This window comes from Epargyreus clarus, unplaced genomic scaffold, assembly GCF_041222505.1.
Source record: "Epargyreus clarus isolate Ecla_fem2 unplaced genomic scaffold, WU_Ecla_fem_2.2 ptg000024l, whole genome shotgun sequence".
Classification (NCBI taxonomy): domain Eukaryota; kingdom Metazoa; phylum Arthropoda; class Insecta; order Lepidoptera; family Hesperiidae; genus Epargyreus; species Epargyreus clarus.
The window spans coordinates 9,530,657-9,549,527 of NW_027332231.1; the positions used below are offsets into that span (position 1 = coordinate 9,530,657).

Sequence of the window (18,871 nt, forward strand, 5' to 3'; positions counted from 1 at the left end):
GTGATGTTGACAGTTCTGAGATAAATGTATTTGCTTTAACACTTACCGTCCCTCTGCAATCTCGATCGCGGAAATATCTTGAACAGGTTTGGCCTCAAAGCGATTACCGAATGTTTATTTTGTTTTCAGTAGAGAGCTGTCATTTCAAACTAATGCATGACCTTGTTATTTTTATCTATTGCCTATAGTAAACAGGAATATAGCCCATAAACACAGTAAGAGCTTACACAAAATAGGCGTTACAGTGGTTCCGCCTTAATACCTACAGATATTCTCCTCCCGAGGTATTCCCGGAGCGCTATGACATGGGGCTCTTCAAAAAAGGTGCAAAAAGAGCTCTCCTTCAAAGCCGGCGATGCATTGGCGACTCCTCTGGTGTTGCAAATGTCCATAGGCGACGTTAACTACTTTCCATCAGGTAGCACGTCTGCTTTATCGTCAGGTTCAATTATAAAAAAAAAAAAAAAACCTTCAGAGGGTTTATTCTCCATTATTCCATTCCATTTAGTATCCATCAAAAAACCTTTAGTTGGCTATAAAGTGGCAAAATTATGTGGCGGGCATTTACACAAAAGATATATAATGGGAATATTAAATTTAATTACCACCTAAACATTAGTATATACCTAAATTCTTTTATATACCTATGCATTTTTAACAGTAATAATAAAGGTGAATCTTTCCTTTAATATTTAAAATTACTATTAGTAATTGAAATGCTTGGCGATAACTGTTATGTACCATTGCTGTGTACAAGTACCCCAATAGCTGTAGAGGGCCTAAAGGGTATTTTTTAAGGACAAATTTATGTAGAAAGATATAAGTTAGTGTGACTAGCATATGTAGGATGTATTTAATCCACTGTCTCTAAAAATGTGTAAACATATCAGACAATAAAAGGCAACCTTTCATATGACACCTGAAAAGTGACCTTACATTTGCGATCAGAGGCTTCAGGCCAGACCTTCCGGTATATATAGAAGATGTCCAGGGATATGTTTTAAAAATATATGTGCATATTATGTTTATATAGTACATGTACATATATTTTTTATAATACTTCTATGTAACACATGTAATACTTTCTGATAAAATAGAAGTACATATGACATGTTGTCACGAATAATGCATCCGATTTACAATGACATTCGACATTGCTTAACTTTGTTGACAAGTTATGACCTATGCAAACTATGATAGTATGCATGCACTTCTCCTATTTAAACACTTACCCAGTGTATAATTGCACATAGAAGCAAACAGTAACAAAACAATCATTACAAATGCTAAATGTATTTAAATTAAAGGTGTAGTGCTGTACTAGGTGGTAGAACACATTGTGGTTCTACTCCGGCGGCCCTACCGTCACACCTATTTCTGCCTCATAAAAGCAGTGTTAATCGCTGCTGTGTTCTGGTAGCCTCGCAACAGCAGCCGACCTCAGGAAGGAATCATCCATCCATCCATCCATCAGCCTTTTGAGGTCCACTGCTGGACATAGGCCTCCCCTAATTGGCGCCACTCCAACCGGTCCCGTGCCCTTTGAATCCAGCGGTTTCCCGCCGTCTTCTTCAGGTCGTCGGTCCACCTGGTCGGGGGGCGGCCTGAACTCCTCTTGCCTCCGCGTGGTCGCCACTCGAGGACCTTTCTTCCCCATCGGTTATCGGTCCTCCGAGCGATGTGGCCGGCCCATTGCCACTTCAGCCTGCTAATTTTGAGAGCTATGTCGGTAAGCTTAGTTCGTCTACGGATTTCATCATTACGAATCATGTCTCGTAGCGAAATACCAAGCATAGCTCTCTCCATAGCACGCTGAGCGACTCTGAGCTTTCGAACGAGGCCTACGGTAAAGGACCACGTTTCGGCGCCGTAGGTCATCACTGGCAACACACATTGCTCGAATAGTTTCGACTTCAGGCACTGAGGAATTTTGGACGAGAAGATGCTCCGTAATTTCCCGAACGCAGCCCAGCCGAGTTGGATTCTTCGAGTGACCTCCCTCTCAAAGTTGGACTTACCCATCCGGATCGTTTGTCCCAGGTAATTGTACTCGTCGACAACTTCGAGAGGAGTGCCATCAACAACTACCGGTACGGGTGTGACATGGACATTGGACATGATTTTCGTCTTGTCCATGTTCATCTTAAGACCCACCCGTTGTGAGGCACTGTTGAGGTCTCCTAGCATTTTACTGAGGTCCCTCAGCGAGTCTGCCAAGATGACTATATCATCGGCAAATCGAAGGTGTGTGAGGTGTTCACCATTGATGTTAACGCCAAGACCTTTCCACTCCATCAGCTTGAACACATCTTCCAACGCAGCGGTGAACAGCTTCGGCGATACGACGTCGCCTTGTCTGACTCCCCGCTGCAATTGGATAGGGTTCGTCCTCTGGTCGTGTACTCGGACTGACATGGTGGCGGCTTTGTATACACACTTCAACACCTCGATGTACCTATAGTCGATCTGGCATCGCTGAAGGGACTCCAGCACCGCCCAGGTCTCGATAGAATCGAAGGCTTTCTCATAGTCCACATAGGCAACACATAGCGGCAGATTATACTCCTCGGTCTTCTGTATAATCTGCCGGAGCGTGTGTATGTGGTCCATGGTGCTGTAGCCTTTTCGGAATCCGGCTTGTTCGGGAGGCTGAAAGTCGTCAAGCCTGCGTGCAATACGGTTAGTGAGGACCCTCGAAAAGAGCTTATAAACATGGCTCAGAAGCGCAATGGGCCTGTAGTTCTTCAGTAGGGTTTTATCGCCCTTTTTGAAGAACAGTACCACTACGCTTCTGCTCCACGCTTCCGGGGTAGTTCCGCTATTGATCACGGAATCAAACAACTTTTGGAGCGCCACTAGTACGGGTTTCCCGCCAGCTTTTAGCAGCTCTGTTGTGATTCCGTCATCTCCCGGTGCCTTGTTGTTTTTAAGCTGTTTGAGAGCCCCTCTAATCTCGTACAGGCTGACTTCCGGGAGGTCCTCGGTGTAGTGTCGGGTCAGCTTGGCACGTTTGTCGTTCACCATCTTACGGGCTGGAACTCGTGCGAAAGTATACAGCTGTCCGTAGTAATTCTCGATTTCTCTCAGAACTTCGGGCTTAGACGAAACTATGGTGCCCGACTCGGTCTTCAACCTCGTCAACAGACTCTGCCCAATGCACAGATCTCCTGCGAACACTTTCGAGCCGCGGTTTCGCTCAATAGCGTCTTTTTACGCGATTAGCGTTATAAGAACGCCAATCGCGTCGCCTACTTTGGGAGATCTGTTTATTAAGCAGCCTGTATTTCGACATTGAGGTTGGAGACTGCACACATAGTTCGCGTCTCTCCCGCATAAGACCGAGAGTATGCTCTGAGAGAACTCGAGACTTACCACCGGAGGGGGCCTTGAAGTACTTAGACCCTACCTCGTGGACAGTTGCTACAACCTGGGTGTTAATATCGTCCACGGAAACGCAAGAATCGAGGCACGCGAAACGGTTTCGTAACTCAATCTGAAAGTCTTCGGAGCCCTGGATCTGGACAGGTGTTGGGCGGAGCGTAGACTTCATCAGGCGTGACCGTTCGAGCTTAACGTTGATATTTAATGTGCCTCTTACCATCCGGTGATCACTTCCGGTTTTCACCCTGTTGATCACAGAGACATCATTAAATATGTGCCGTTTGTCTGCCAAAATGAAGTCTATCTCGTTCTTAACGGTACCATCGGGACTTATCCAAGTCCACTTTCGCTGTGCCTTCTTCCTGTAGAAGGAGTTCATCATAAAGAAGTCTTCCCTCTCCAAGAAGTTGGCAAGCAAGTGGCCTCGATGGTTTCGTTGTCCAACTCCAAAGGGCCCCACCTTCAGTTCGTCACCATTCCGCACGCCCAGTCTTGCGTTAAAATCCCCCATAACAACGGTATAATGGGTTTTTGAGGTATGTATGGCTCTACTTATGTCCTCATACATAACCTCAACCTCATCGTCTGGGTGTGTCGACGTCGGCGCATATACCTGTATGACCTTCAGCGAATACCGTTTAGATATTCTGAGTATAAGGTACGCTACCCTTGCCGACACACTGTCGACCGTTACCAAGTTGTTTACGAGGGATTTGTGGACGAGGAACCCGACACCTCCTTGAGACAGGTGTTCGCCCTCCCGGTGATAGAACAAGTTACCGGATTTAAGGATTACCGTGTCCTCCCCCTGTCTTCGGACTTCTGATAATCCTAAAACACTCCAGTTTAACTTGTCTATCTCTTCTTCCAGCTCCTGTATCTTCTCGTCGGTCCTCAGTGTCCTGGTATTGTATGTTGCCAGGTGCAGAAGTCGTCGTGTGTGGTAGCCGACTCTCTTCCGGGGATTCTTAGCACCCCCTGCCCCGCCGTTACCTTGGCCGCTACCATAGCCCGGAATAGCGGGGCCGCCGGGGACTGGGGGCCGTGGCTTTTCTGCACCTTTCATAGGGGGTTTATTGCCATAGTCACCGCGCCTGGCATGCGTGTTGGTGACCGCAGTGGGTGTTATTTATTTTACACAGGAAGATGCTGCTGCCCATCTCCTGGTATTGTCCCTTAGTCGACTCTTACGACATCCACGGGAAGAAAGGGAGTGGTGCTATTCGAGGCCGACACCACACGGCAAATACCACCACCACAGGAAGGAATATCTAATCTTAATGTCCTAGGGCGGCAGTAGCCACTTACTATCAGGTGGACTGCATGCTCGTTCGCTATTCCTATATTATAAAAAAGAAAAGAAAACTACTTGGTCAACTAATGTGGGGCCTTATCTCACACGTCACATGTGGGTCACAATACAAGAAACCTTGCCTTGTTGCCTTATTAAGTAGTATCTTTGTTACTAAATATTATAATAAAATTAGTGTTTCAAATTCGTTTTTAATCTATTTCGTAAAAAGAGGGTTCTATATTTCACAGTTTTTTGTAACATATTATTGTCACAAGTACATATAATTAACCTTAAAAAATACCTTAATAAATGTTTCACGCCTTATACAATCATAACCCCATTGTAATACCAGAGTTGCCCTTCAGCCTTTTACCTTATCATATTAGAAATTACACCAGTATTTTTCAACCTTTTTATATCAGGACTGTAGTAGTAGCAGCCATTATGCAGTCCACCTGATGGGAAGTGGCTACTGCTGCCCATAGACATCTGTTATTATCCCCAGATAAGATAAGAGTCCTGAGTCTGAGAACTAAGTTGGAATGCCGTCAGTAAGGAAGTATGTCTAATTTAACTCACACTTCAAAGCGGAACACAGAAGTGCTTAAGTGCTATGAGGCAGAAATATGTGTGGGGGTGGTACCTCTAGACTGAACCTACAATGGGTTTGAATTTTTGACCCTCTTTCGCTCCACTATTTCTATTCTATATAAGATTATTTTACAAATATCAAGTGAAACGTTTATATTTATTATCATTATTAACTATTAGTTAAGTCTTATATATAAAATTCTCATGTCACAATGTTAGTTACCGTACTCCTCCGAAACGGCTTTACCGATTTTCACAAAATATGCATATTCAGTAGGTCTGAGACTCGGCTACTATCTATTTTTCATACCCCTAAGAGATAAGGGTTGTTCACCCTTAACATTTTTTTTATTTATATAGCAACACAACGTTTGCCGGGTCAGCTAGTACATAAGTAAGTTAACACTAACTTACTTAATTGAGATATTACAAGTAAATTGAAATTTTATATATGCCTTGATTGATTTCAAATTAAACATTTTTATATGTCTATAATACTTTAGGAAGTCTTTTTATGTTTATTTGTTTAAACATTCAATCTTATATATACTTATTGTAATGTATGTGCATTTTAAGCATACAAAAGAGTTATAAATATTCAATAACTGTCAAGGTTTCGTTAACATAGAAATGTCATATTAGTATACTGATTTCTTTTTCAACCTTGCTTTGATCTGGTCTTTTCATATTATATGAATATCACGATTTTTAGTGTCGTCTTTTTTAACAGTTCTTTTTATGTTATCATAATTATTGTCATGTGCATATTTTTGCATGTTTTGTCTATCAGTCAGTCAGAATTGGCGAGAGAAAAGGAAATTTACTCTGTAAGGCAAAAGTTACAAAGATTTTACAAAAATATGCCTTTCCTTAGGATAAAACACAGTTTTTCAAACTATTGCATTGACAGTTTACACTGTGCTCAAACTAGTATCTTATTACATAATAAAAAAATATATTAATCATATCTTTACATGAGGCAGACACACATAAAAAGCCTCGCTTGTTTAGTCATATGAGATTTCATTTATCTTACGGAAAACAACAATTATGTGTATAAAGACTGTTAATTGATTGCCATGTTGTTTATTATGCATTGAAGTACTCGTAGGACACAATTAAAATCAATTGTTGCCCAGCAATTGATTGTGGCGTTTGTGGCAATTGAACATATAATACCATCTTATACAATACAGTCCCATCGAAGGTTCTCAAACTTTGAGAATAGGTTGGCGAAAAAGGATTGTGTATTCGATAAAAATATTTTTTTCTCCTAGTTTTGGCTAAAACGCCCCCAAATTTTAGCTAAGCCCTTCATCGTACCCCCTGGAAGTTATCCAGCGCGATTCACCTTGCGTTATCGCCCACTTTGAGAAACACTGGACTACATTTTATGTTATAAAAATTGATCCCATTCTTGGAATGTTTATATACAATATTGAATAGATATTATAAATAAATGCACCAAATATGGAGTCAATAATATGTTTAATGTATTGTTTGAATAAACTATGAATGAAAGCAAACAACTTAAAGCAAACAGCTTTAAGTTTATGATAAGCATAATAAAACAAAATAATAAAGCTAAACACGTGTCGCCCGAGATATTATAAGTTCCTAAAGGGTATCATGGAACAAAACAATTAAACCTCCATCACCAAGACCAAGACAACAATGTAAGCATGGTTAGCAATAATGATAATAGACTCGACAATTCGTAGGGCGACCTCAATTTTTATAGTGTTTATTTATTAGGTCAATGGTATTATACTTATTAATGATATTGTTACGTTTGAAAGGTGGTAGAAGCAGTATGGTTCGAGCGGGAGGTATCACCGCCACACCTACCTAATTATAGTTTTAAGGAGGTCTTAGGTTTCGCTGGAATGTTCCTGTAGTTTCAGAACCAGAATAGGGCTACGGTATCCCTTGCCTGTCGAAAGAGGCGACTAAAAGGGGGCTTCGGGGGTTGCGGGTGGTAAGAATGGGAGCTCGAACAGCCCAGCCAGCGGCCCCGGGAAGGACGGCGGTATGTGTGGTCGCATACCGTCGTACGTACCAGACGCTGTGGCGAGCGCCAAGCTCACATGGGCCGAGCCCGATGGGGCAACGCGCTAAGAGGACTCTGGTCGCGTTCCTTTGGAGATCCCGGAGTCCTCTACGCAGCGCCGAGGACGGCCACCCTGGGGTGCCGGGGTGGTTTAGAAGGTTTCCCCTTCGTAAACAAAAAAAAAATTTTGTTGGAAAGATGTGCATGACGGCGAACTTACAAATGAAGCTACCATCTCTGTCCTCACCTCAGGAGTGATAATATATCTGTGATAGATTTTAAGTAGAATCTCAGTTCTATATGGATGTAGTTACAGATGCAGGGACCACATACTATCGAGTGGTACTGCATACTCGTTAGCTAATTATAATTATATTAAAACATAGATACTTGCATGGCTGTGTGTATAACTTGTACCCTCTGCATGGTAGACCGGCAAGATAACACGCAACACAGGTCGTCCAATATTTGTCTCTACCTAAACAACAATCGTCACATACCTCTCAAAGAACTTCGGCCTGCGAGCCAGCTTAGTCACTTTTATGCAACATGCCCTCTCCAGCACTGTTATTCGATTTTTATAAAAAACACTGTATTACGCAACTGTAGAATTAAAATAAGAAAAATAATGTCCTTTACCACATAATAATATGTGTGATGATAGAGTTAGGTTTTATTAATGATATCGTTGCTACGAGTATGCAAGAATTGCTCTCAATTATTGGGAACCCCTCTGTGCAGTGGCGTAGCTACCTAGGGGCTAGGCGGGGCAGTGCCCCGGGGCCCTCAAACTCAGGGGGCCCTCGAACCCTTACCAGAAATCTCGATCGAACGGAACTTTTGGAAATTTCACCCATTTTCAAAATAAACATGAAATGTTGCAACCCCACTTTAAACATGACAACTCAGTTGAAAGTAATTTAAAAGTTATGCCTAGGGAATTCCCCTAAATTCTTTCTGTACTAGTACTTAGTTTTACCTCAACTAACTCAAGCATGGACTGTTCACCAATCATGCAAGGAAATAATGAGCAAATAAGGAGTGCTAGAATGCGACCTAACGGAAGTATTCCGCCGTGGGGCCCCGGCGTTGTAAAATAGGGCCTTCCTCCCCCTCTCTTTCCGTGGGTGCCGTAAGAACCGGCTAAGGAATATGGTGCAGACCACCTATGCACAAATGTGAATAGTTTGCAGACATTTGTTTTTTTTGTTTATTTGTTAGTATATTGCGGTTTGGTAGACATATACGAGTATATATATAAATCAATAAATGTATTGATCGGCATGTTAATGCGCAATCGTATTAAATCGGGGTGCGCCGACACATGGACCCTTAATTTATTTAAGTAAGTAATGTTATGTGGCAAATTAAAGGAAAAGGAAAATTTTGAAGAAAATACGTATTTTCATACATTTGCATACTAATCCTTAAGGATTATACATAAATACATATGTCATAACATGGAAGAATTTGTTGGTTAATCAACTAATTCTTCGATGTTATGACATATATGTTTGTAACTTGCGAAAATATAACGGACACATTAGCGTCATAGGATCGTATCCAATCGTGGTCCTATGACGCTTTGATCTGCCTATTTTAAGAACAAATGTCCCTACAGTGAAACATTTTTGATTTATGTGGAAACGTTATACTTTTGCGGAAACTAAAGCTAGAAAAATTGTAAATAAAATAGTTATTTAGTCAGTTAGGCCCGACCTTAATATTTACCTTTATTATTGCCCGACCTTTATATGATAAATCCTTGACGATCCTATTTCGTTTTATTAGCCAAACCTACATCCAGTATTAATTGTAATTTATGTTGTTACTGTTTAATATTTTTAATACCTGCCCTGCACTGCACAAAAAGGGCTTAAATAGCTTAGCATTTATAAAGTATTTGTATATTTCATATTTTTGTTTGATAAAACCTAATCAGTTTCCATAGCAATGGGGCCCCATTTTTTTATTTGCCCCAGGGCCCTTGGTTACCTAGCTACGCCACTGCCTCTGTGTAAGGTGTAATTATACCGGTAATTATTTTGTTGCAATGTCATCGTGACTCGCTATGATTGTTACTTAGTTGTAGAAAATTGTTCGACTCAACTTAACCTGTTTTGTGTATAACATGGATGTTGTAAAGATGTAAAGTAAAATAGCAATTTGTAGTTTTTCTAGTTTTATTCAAATGAGAGAATATCGGATACAAGCATAGATACGTGGATGCAAGTGACAGCTCAAAAAAACAGATAAAAAACGAGACAATAAGAATCGTCCAAAAAGTATGTCTATATTTCAACATAGTGCACACATGAATAGATTATGACGATCCGTGTGGTGGAGCGTTAGCATACTGGTCAGATACGCAGATGGTTTGTTTGTTCCCCGGTCGCGTAGACTTCTTAAGGATATATTTAGTTTATGTTTTGGGTCTGAGTGTTGTTTGCTCGTATTTGTTTAGATCCACGCGATCATCACGATTTTTTTATTTGGCGTCGTAAATGTAGAAAATTTCTTATAGATAGAAAATTCTTTAAACATATTGAGATTGTACCTTAGTGTCGTGGGAGCGAGGTAGTTATGTGGGATTTTTACCGCACTACCACCCCCCCCTGTTGCCATCCTCAGCGCTGTGAAGAGGACTCCGGGATCTCCAACGGAACGCAACCGGAGTCCTCTGAACGTGTTGCCCCATCAGGCTCCGCCCAGGTGAGCCCAGGCGCTCTCCACACCGTCTGGTGTTTACGACGGTATGCGACCACACATACCGCCGTCCTTCCCGGGGTTGCTTGCTGGACGATTCGAGCTCCCACTCTTGCCAACCGCAACCCCGGCAGCTCCCTTTTAGTCGCCTCCTACGACAGGCAGAGGATACCGTAGTCTTATTCTGATCAATACTACAGGGACAATTGACATTGTACATACTGATAAAGAAATTGAAGAGTAAACCCATTTACATAAATCGAAGTAAGACCGAGGCATCCGACGAAGATTGAAAACTACTGAGCTTAAAATTAAAGCATAATAAATAGTATAGGGCTTCAAGTTCTAAGGTTTAAACTAGGCTTTTAAATTCCAACGGAAAACTGTCACGAATAGAAAAAAAAGATGTCCCTTTCGTACAAACTGATTCTACGAATGAGATATCGATATTAAAAACCGATAAACCTGATAAGATACGTACTATATGTCAACTTAAGTACATACTAATTTTTCTTACTGATATCATCAAGTGTATGATAATAATACAGGATACCTATTTATAGTCTTCGTTTTACGACGTTTTCGTTTTTTTTTATGTGCGGAATGAAGATAGGGTTGCCACCTTTTTGTTTTAAGAAAAATAGGTTAAGGCAACATTTTTGCAATATATATTAATTTTATAGGTACAACCGTACAGTATGGGTAGCGACCGTAAATGACTATGTAGGCACACTTCTAATGTCTGTTTCCTTTTAATTCGCGGGCTTGGTGATGTGTTAATTTTTTTTTTTACGGTGACGACAATAAAACAAAGCCAATAGCTAAATATTAGTTCTTCGTACATACGTAAAACTTGAAGCTATAAATTTAAAACGTTTTCCTCATACATATCATATCCATGCATTTATTACAGGTGTCAGTTACATAGTAATATTGCAACTTGTATTGCAATTTAATGGCCGATTTAAAGCTATAACCCTTTTGCCCGTTAAAAATCAGAAATCTGAAAAGAATTATGAGTAACGCCTGTAATGTAACCTATGTCACCTGTGTATCTTTAGTTTTCGAAAATCAAGGAAAAGATTTATTAGAAAAATATGAGAAAAATTGGAATAAGACAGAGAATACCGTCAGGACCACAAGGCCTATAATAATACTATAAGTTATCTAATATAAGCGTTAAATAATATAAAGAAGAAAATTACAAAGACTTAATCAAGCGAGATTTGAAGATATATCGATTTAATGCTTTTTCTTTGAAGGTTATCGAAATGTTAATCATAATCTTTATCGATGCCCATAAATGTGGTAAGTAAGTAATCCGTATCTTTTATTATCATTATTTAATACTTACTTATCGACAATGTTATTATTATAATATCTCCTCTGGACCTTTACTTTCTAAACTTGCTGAGATTATCATGTTAGAGTTACTAAGATCGGGTATTTTTCCACTCACGGCTTTCAGTAACTGGGGAGCCTTGAAGAGTCCACCATCCTTCTTCTAGATCAGTGGAAGTACGTATTAAGGGCTGAAAGATCCTTCGCAATACACCAAAGCCGTGAATTATGGACACCTTTGACACAGATTAATCACGTACCTTTGATTCGTTTCCATAGAAATATTCCTTTATTTCTATCCTACTCGTGATCTTCACCTTCAATCTGAAATCTGATCTGAAATCGTGTTCTTTATTACATGTATATCATTTGTCTGTCTGTCTGTCTGTTTGTGCGTCTACACAGACCAATCTTGAATACGGCTCAACCGTTTATAACACATCATGATGTTATTTCCAGGGAAATAACACCAGGATGTTACCATATAATCGTTAATAAACCGTGCACAATAATTGACGCGGAAAGTCATACTAACTTAATTACTGACTTATGTAAGAAAACGGTTAATCCTTAGCGTTTCTAGTACGAATGCCTTCGGACTTTGCCTCTTAGCGTTCATAGAATTGATTAAAAAGTACAAAGTCCAATAATAATAACACGTAATGGGACAGGCCGCTGATTCCACCGTTATTATCGCCAGTCACGCTTGTTAGGCAATAAATATTATAGATCTTTGAAAATGCCAAGATTTATGCTCTTTGGGATAACCTAAATTTGGTATTTGATGCCTATCATGTTACTAGTTTTAGTACAATTATCTCTTGTCTTCTTCTTCCTTTTTTTCGTATTCTTCTCCTACTAACTCACTGTTGGGCACAAGTTTCCTCTCGGAGAAGGGTGCAGAACTATAGGCCAAAGTCCACCGCCTGGGGCTTTGTAGACTGCACCGACATTACAGATTTTTTAGAGATGCAGCTTTCTCAGGATGTTTTACTTCATGGTTTAAGCTTGTCATAAACAATACCTTCATCACAAAACTTTTGATTCGAACTTTGGAACCTACAAAGTGTGAGGCCAAAAGTCATTTTGGGTATGTTAAATATACTTACGTAACACTAAAAAAAATATTACTAAACTTTGAAACATTGCCATCTTTACGCGACTAGAGTCTAAAGTCCACAGTTCATAACGTCATAAACAATATTCGCAGAGTTGACGATATATCGGAATTTCATTATGCATATCGTAATACAGCTTTCTATTCATTTAAAACTAAAAGTTGCAACTCAGTACTGTCTTTGTTAGTAAAGGACTTTGTACCTTCAAATTTTTCAAATTGCTTGCAAGGTTAAAATCTTTCTAACTTTAATGTCTTGTAAGCCATAAGACAATTATAATAGTATGTACGGCATTACCAAATATTTCTTTTAAAATAAAGTAAATTTATGAAAAAAAGGTGAGAGAGAAATTTGCACGAGCTCTCCGTCGCACGAACACGACAGGTTCAATGACCTTTACTAGTCAATATATCTTCGCAAGTAAATAAACATATAAAGCAATTACTAATATTAATTTATTTTTCGCGCGATATTATTAACAACAGAAGTTTTTTTTGGTGATTTTCTTAATAACGCCTGCACCCGAGACTGACGCAAAGTTATACTTTTCTGGGAACATTAGATTACTTTTTACATAAATGTTTTGGATTCCTTTTCGTCAAAATTAACTTTTGTTGATTAGTGAACGTACAACGTGATCCATCTTTTGGGGCTGCATCATTAGGGGGCATCCATTTATAACGTCAGGCATTTAGGGGAAGGGATCTCGGCAAATACCAAAATTTACGAAAGAAACAGTGTAAAATTGCGAAAAAACAGAGTTAAATTAACTTAAACATGTTATTCAACACATTTATTACAACTTAAACATATTATTCACAACATTTATAAGGTGGTAGAACCCTTTGTGGTTCGACTCCGGCGGCACCACCGCCACACCTATTTCTACCTAATAACAGCAGTGGTAGGCGTTGCTGTGTTCTGGTTTGAAGGGTAAGGGAGACAGACTTTTCCGAGGCGTTCCTGCTTAGTCCTCAGGAGTAGCGGCGCATCTGTTGCCGACCTTAGGTAGGAATATCTAATCCTATCTGGGGTTGTTTATAGATGTCCATGGGCGACAGGAGCCACTTACCATCAGGTGGACAGCATGCTCGTCTGCTATTCTTATATTATAAAAAAAAAACAAAATTAATTACTACTGGACTCCTTCGAACATCTTCACGGTCTCGGTAGCAGCGCATCTTTTAAGTACATTATATGAATGGTAATGTGGTACCGGCTTAAGATGATAATATATTACTTAACAGCACACATCTAATGCATAACTAGTTTTCCTCCAACATGTATTCTCGATGTCAAGGCTTAGGTCGAAAGACGTCAGAGCTAGCTAGGATGTATGGGTAGGTACTTGGGTGGTAGGTATGTATTAATTTAACCAACAATTACAAGGAATTATTACCTTTTGTTTATGATTTTTTTGTCGAGACAACGGCAATACCGTCAAAATATGTTTTCGTAATTCGTGTACAAAAACCTACAGACAATATTTTATGAACATCTTTGAAGTTGTACTTTTATTAAGGAGTTTATACAACCTACAAATAAAAATCGACAGCCTAAAGTCCGCTAGTAAATAAAATATTGCAAGTTTCACCGAAAGTTTAATTTTTAAGTGTAGCTTACTTATACATTTCATAAAATACATTAAAGAAGTATAACTTATTTCTTGCTTGCATAAGTCAACATAACATACGGGTGTGATGTGTGACTGCGATGATAATAATCATACAAATAAATAATTATGTTCTCTGAAATTATATTTCCTTTAAATCAGTACTTTATTGTGCCCATATGTACCAAAAATTAAATGAATAGTGAATAGATACATTAAATCATAATAAATTAGCATGAGTAACTTAACTACAAAGCCTATCCAATGTTATTCATCACGTTACTCATTATTATTGTAACAAACGGTAAAAATTGGACATTGCAAATTTGTCATTTCGCCTACCTTTATTTACATTAGTGCGGCAATACATTGTCCAAGTCATTATGGTATAGTATTACAGGTAAACACGTGCAAGGCATATACTGTGTAATATTTGAAAAGTATCCACTTACTTAAAACTTCATTCCATAATCGTCGGTTACCTTGAATTAATAGTTAATTACAACGTATACCTACTGATTAACTTAACGTTTTTCGTTTCCGTATTCACGTACACTAATGTCATTAGACAAAGCGGTCAAAGTAAGTAGGTAACTACTGGAATATTGATACTTTCACTAATATACAGCGCGGGAACATAATAATGTAACTATGTACGTTCATACTTTTCTCAATCACGAGTTTAAATACCTTTATTAGCCCTTTAGGTAATGAAAATTTCAAAAGTAATTTCTTAGATTTCATCAGCATTTTATAAGGTTTTTTCTGCTAAACTTCATGTATCTACACTTTCTACACTAGGGATGTGCGAGGCCGAAGCTAGTTAGGTACTCGTATGTGCTATGAAGATGCTATAGCTACATCGGTCGTGAACACGATCCTAATATCGCATTCCTCCAAAGATCTTATTGCAGATATAATGGGTAGAGCTCAACCTTGTTAAAGTATTTTTTATATAAATTGTAAATATCATTTAATGCTTTGCAAATTTAATTTAAAAAAAGCATGGAATAGGTTTTTTCTACTACAAAAATATATTGACCTTCCTTTTAATGCTATCCTACAGCTTGGCCTTAATTGGCTAAGATGCCGGTGTAACATCACAAATTTTGTGTATTTTTTGCCCAATGTCTTGACTCTTGATCATTACTAAATCTTCACCTAGTAGATAAAAACCGCCTACTTAAAGATGAGAGCTGTCTGATACCTAACTCTAGTGTTCTAAAATAGATCTACGTAGGAGTTATTAAAAGCTTGAACGTCTATTTTCTTATTGAAAAAACAAGCACAAGCGCACATGACTTCCGTTTATTTTTTAGTGTCTCTATTTTGAAATAATTTATGTATGTTATAAAAAAGCTAAAACAAATGCACGAATTATAAGCACGATCCATTTTTGATCTTAAACATATATACAATGTATGCTACTGTTACAAACTTTTTATATACCTAGCCACGGATGTCTCCAATCTCCATGACTGGAGATCGGATTCTCGTCTATGCCATTCCAATAGTTCAATGCAAATTAGCTACAGACTTCCCCAGAACAGAATCATGTTTATCGGGAGTATCCTGTGAGTGAATCTTTGTATTGTTGTATACAGCTTAAATCTTAAATAGCGTGGAAATAAACAATTAAAGATACGAACTTAACCATTTATGATATTATTATCGATTTACGACGAATAATGGCCACGAGACCACGATATAACCAATGAAGTATCCATTCCACTTGAACCTATTTGCGACGAACTTCTTACAGTCGGCATTTTCGTTTTATTTGATGTGATTGAAGTTCACGTCTCATTTTGATCGGAAGACATGTAAGTACCGTGAAAAGGAGGGTAATGTCGCGCGGTCGACGGGCGAACGTACTAGTTAAATGAGATAGGTGTGACCCCGACCTGCCCTCAGATGATAGCACGTTCAGACTATTTACCGCTTGTACCACTGCTCACTTGTCACATCATTATATTTACTGCCCCTGCCCACCCTGTCTATACCTATTGCGTTTATATCTATTATGTCCCCGATATCTATACACAAATACGCAGTTTCTCTTCAACACTTTCGCACGTGCGTGCTCTATTTCTTTTTGTATATTGTAATAAACATAGACAAATGAGGATATCATATAAACAATGAGGCCGGGGCAATGATGTGACATCTGCATGTGGCAGCTAATAGGATGTAACTACAATGTTTAATTGTTTACCATAAATTTGTCTTTTATTGTACACTATTCTCTTTCTCTCGTAACTTTCTACAAAACATATTTTTTCATAAAACAATTTTCATCAAAACGCGATAATAGGTTCCGTTCCATGTGGGCAATATGAAAACATATGACAAAGAAACAAAGCGAGTGCGTTACAAATGTGACAATCAATTAGTCATCCGGTCGGCTTGGTAACATACTATTGCATTCTTCGTATGCGCAAAGCTTCTGTTCATCAGCTGCCACCAATGAGTCTTCGCACTGTACATTCGATTCCACATCCGTTGCATTTCCGATAAAGGGTGAGTCAACCCGGGTCAGCCGCACCATCGGTGCATCGCTCCTGCTGAGTTCGACATTTTGCCGCATGAGTCTCACACGAACGGACCGCATCAGCAAGATTTCGCAGTCAATTAAAGCGGATGTTATGAAGTGCTGCGGTTGTCAACACACGACTGTCAGTGTGGATAGATCGGCGCCCGCGGAAGGTCGCGCTGACAACTCGATCCCGTCTCGAGTGACTCGCGTAATAATCCGCGGTTTTGATCGTACGAAACAAAAACATCACCCGGACGTCATTATTGTTATTGCACAATAAGCTCTTAACTACCATTATTTTGGAAACTTTACGAGTTCAATTTTCCTGGTATCGCGCGGGATGATTCTCAATGTGTCGATGCATAAACAGATAGGAAACTGATTAGCGTTGTAAATATTGAAATCGAGCTCATTTAATCACCTGCTGACTTAATCGTGCTTGCGGCTAGTTATCTGTGGCGCTATCAATCCTGAGTCGTATCGAAGCGTTCTCAGTCGTCGATAGTGGATGGATGTTGTGACATTGTGTGTGGTGGTAAAATGCCAGTGCTCGGATACGAGATGACATCGTCTCAGGAGCTGTGCACGGGATACGGCATGACGCCGGAGTACATGGTGCCGGGGCCGCCCCACGTTTGGGACAAGGCTCCAGTCAGCCCCTACTCCGTGTGGCACAGAAGTCCCGTAGAAGATACGCAACGCAATGTCAACACACCTTTTAACGCAGGTTTGTCAACATCCAGTGCCAAATTATTAAATAACTTGATTTCAATTGAAATTGCCAACCTGTCAATATTTTTGTAAAAGTCCATTTCGTATTTTGTTTAAAATATAATCCCGATGCAATGTTCTTAGCCACATTATTATCTAAATTTGGTGGCACTTATCAATGCTATTGTTATCAGTAGCTATATATTTTTGTATTTGTAGAATATTATTATGATTATTTTGTAATCTTAAGAATATTAATTTAGTTCCTCTTAAAAAACAAGATCCAACTTAATAAAGACGGAAGTTTTCTACAATAAAAACATTTAACATCATAATATCATGTTTCCATAAAAACGTGTATACTTTTTGCACATTTATGATGTAATTATTTTATAGCGAACACCAGAAGTGTTACTGTAGAATGTAGAAATAAAAGATTTATCTTTTTCACAGCGCATTTATAATACAGCACTTTGTATGAATTACAAATATTAAATGATTTCGTAACTTAATTAAGGGTCTGACCTGCTCATTCTATTTAGGATTAACATAAGCTAACACACTCCCTATAAGGGGCTCTCAGATATGAAAACCAAATGAAAAAATAAAAACAGTATACAATAATGTACTTTATTTATTTATTGAACAGCAATTATGTATATTTTGTTGTTGATTCTCATTAATTTTAAATTGCATTATTATTTTATGGCAGAGAAATAATGCTGCTGTCACGAAGCGCCTGTAAAACGATAGGGCAATCGTTGTTGATAAAAACGTGCACTCTTATTTATCTGGTGAAGATACCAACACATTACCATCATGTTTGATTACATGTTACATGTGTAGTCGAATAAACGAATTGTTTTATCTATTCTATTTATATACACTTAGGAAAGATCTTACATACCTACCGTTCGGATTTTAAGAATATTATAAGAAGGCATTAAAATCCCTTCTAATATTTGCTTTTTCAAAAACCCTCCAACACGCACGCCATCTCTGTCTTGTAGTGGACACTTTCTTATTCCTGGAGGTTTTGACTTAAACATTGGGCCAACAAATTAATTGGACCGCTAATGGATACGGATTAGGATTAAAATCTTCCCGATAAGTCTTATGTCTTGCGCTTGGTATCACATACCGATGAATATCACAGGACGTAGAATAATAAAAATACATGGAATAATAAAAGCAAAATTTAGTTATTTCTCGATGCACTTATGAACAATGAAGAACAAAAGCTTGTGTAAATCCGTTGTGTAAGTTCTTTCAGATGATGCAACGTACCTATGTTTGATATTAAGTTTCTTGTCCTATTTGGGGATAGTTACAGGTGTTCTTGAGTTCTCAAATACCTTTAAGTGAACCATCAAAAAACTTTTTTTCCTATACTGTTATCCGTCCTTCGATCAACAACGGTTTTTGTTCTGACGATAGTCAATATATCATTGCAAGCACACAGAAACGAATACATTCTTATCATATCAGCATTCGGTTCTAGCATATTAATAGTAGCATTTTAGGATGGGAG

General features: G+C 38.8%; 1 protein-coding gene across 4 annotated transcripts in view; it reads left to right on the top strand.

The window, feature by feature from the left end:
* The window catches only part of Hnf4 (Hepatocyte nuclear factor 4), a 61,546-nt gene that overhangs the window by 24,514 nt on the left and 18,161 nt on the right, over nt 1-18,871 (top strand). The window contains exon 1 of one of the 4 annotated variants that reach the window (XM_073086788.1): nt 16,639-17,356. The exons of the other annotated variants lie outside the window; for them this stretch is intronic. Within the exon in view, the coding sequence (XP_072942889.1) occupies nt 17,170-17,356 (187 nt within the window). The 5' untranslated portion in view covers nt 16,639-17,169. Of the gene's footprint in view, nt 1-16,638; nt 17,357-18,871 lie in introns of those variants that run through there. 4 annotated transcript variants of the gene reach the window in all.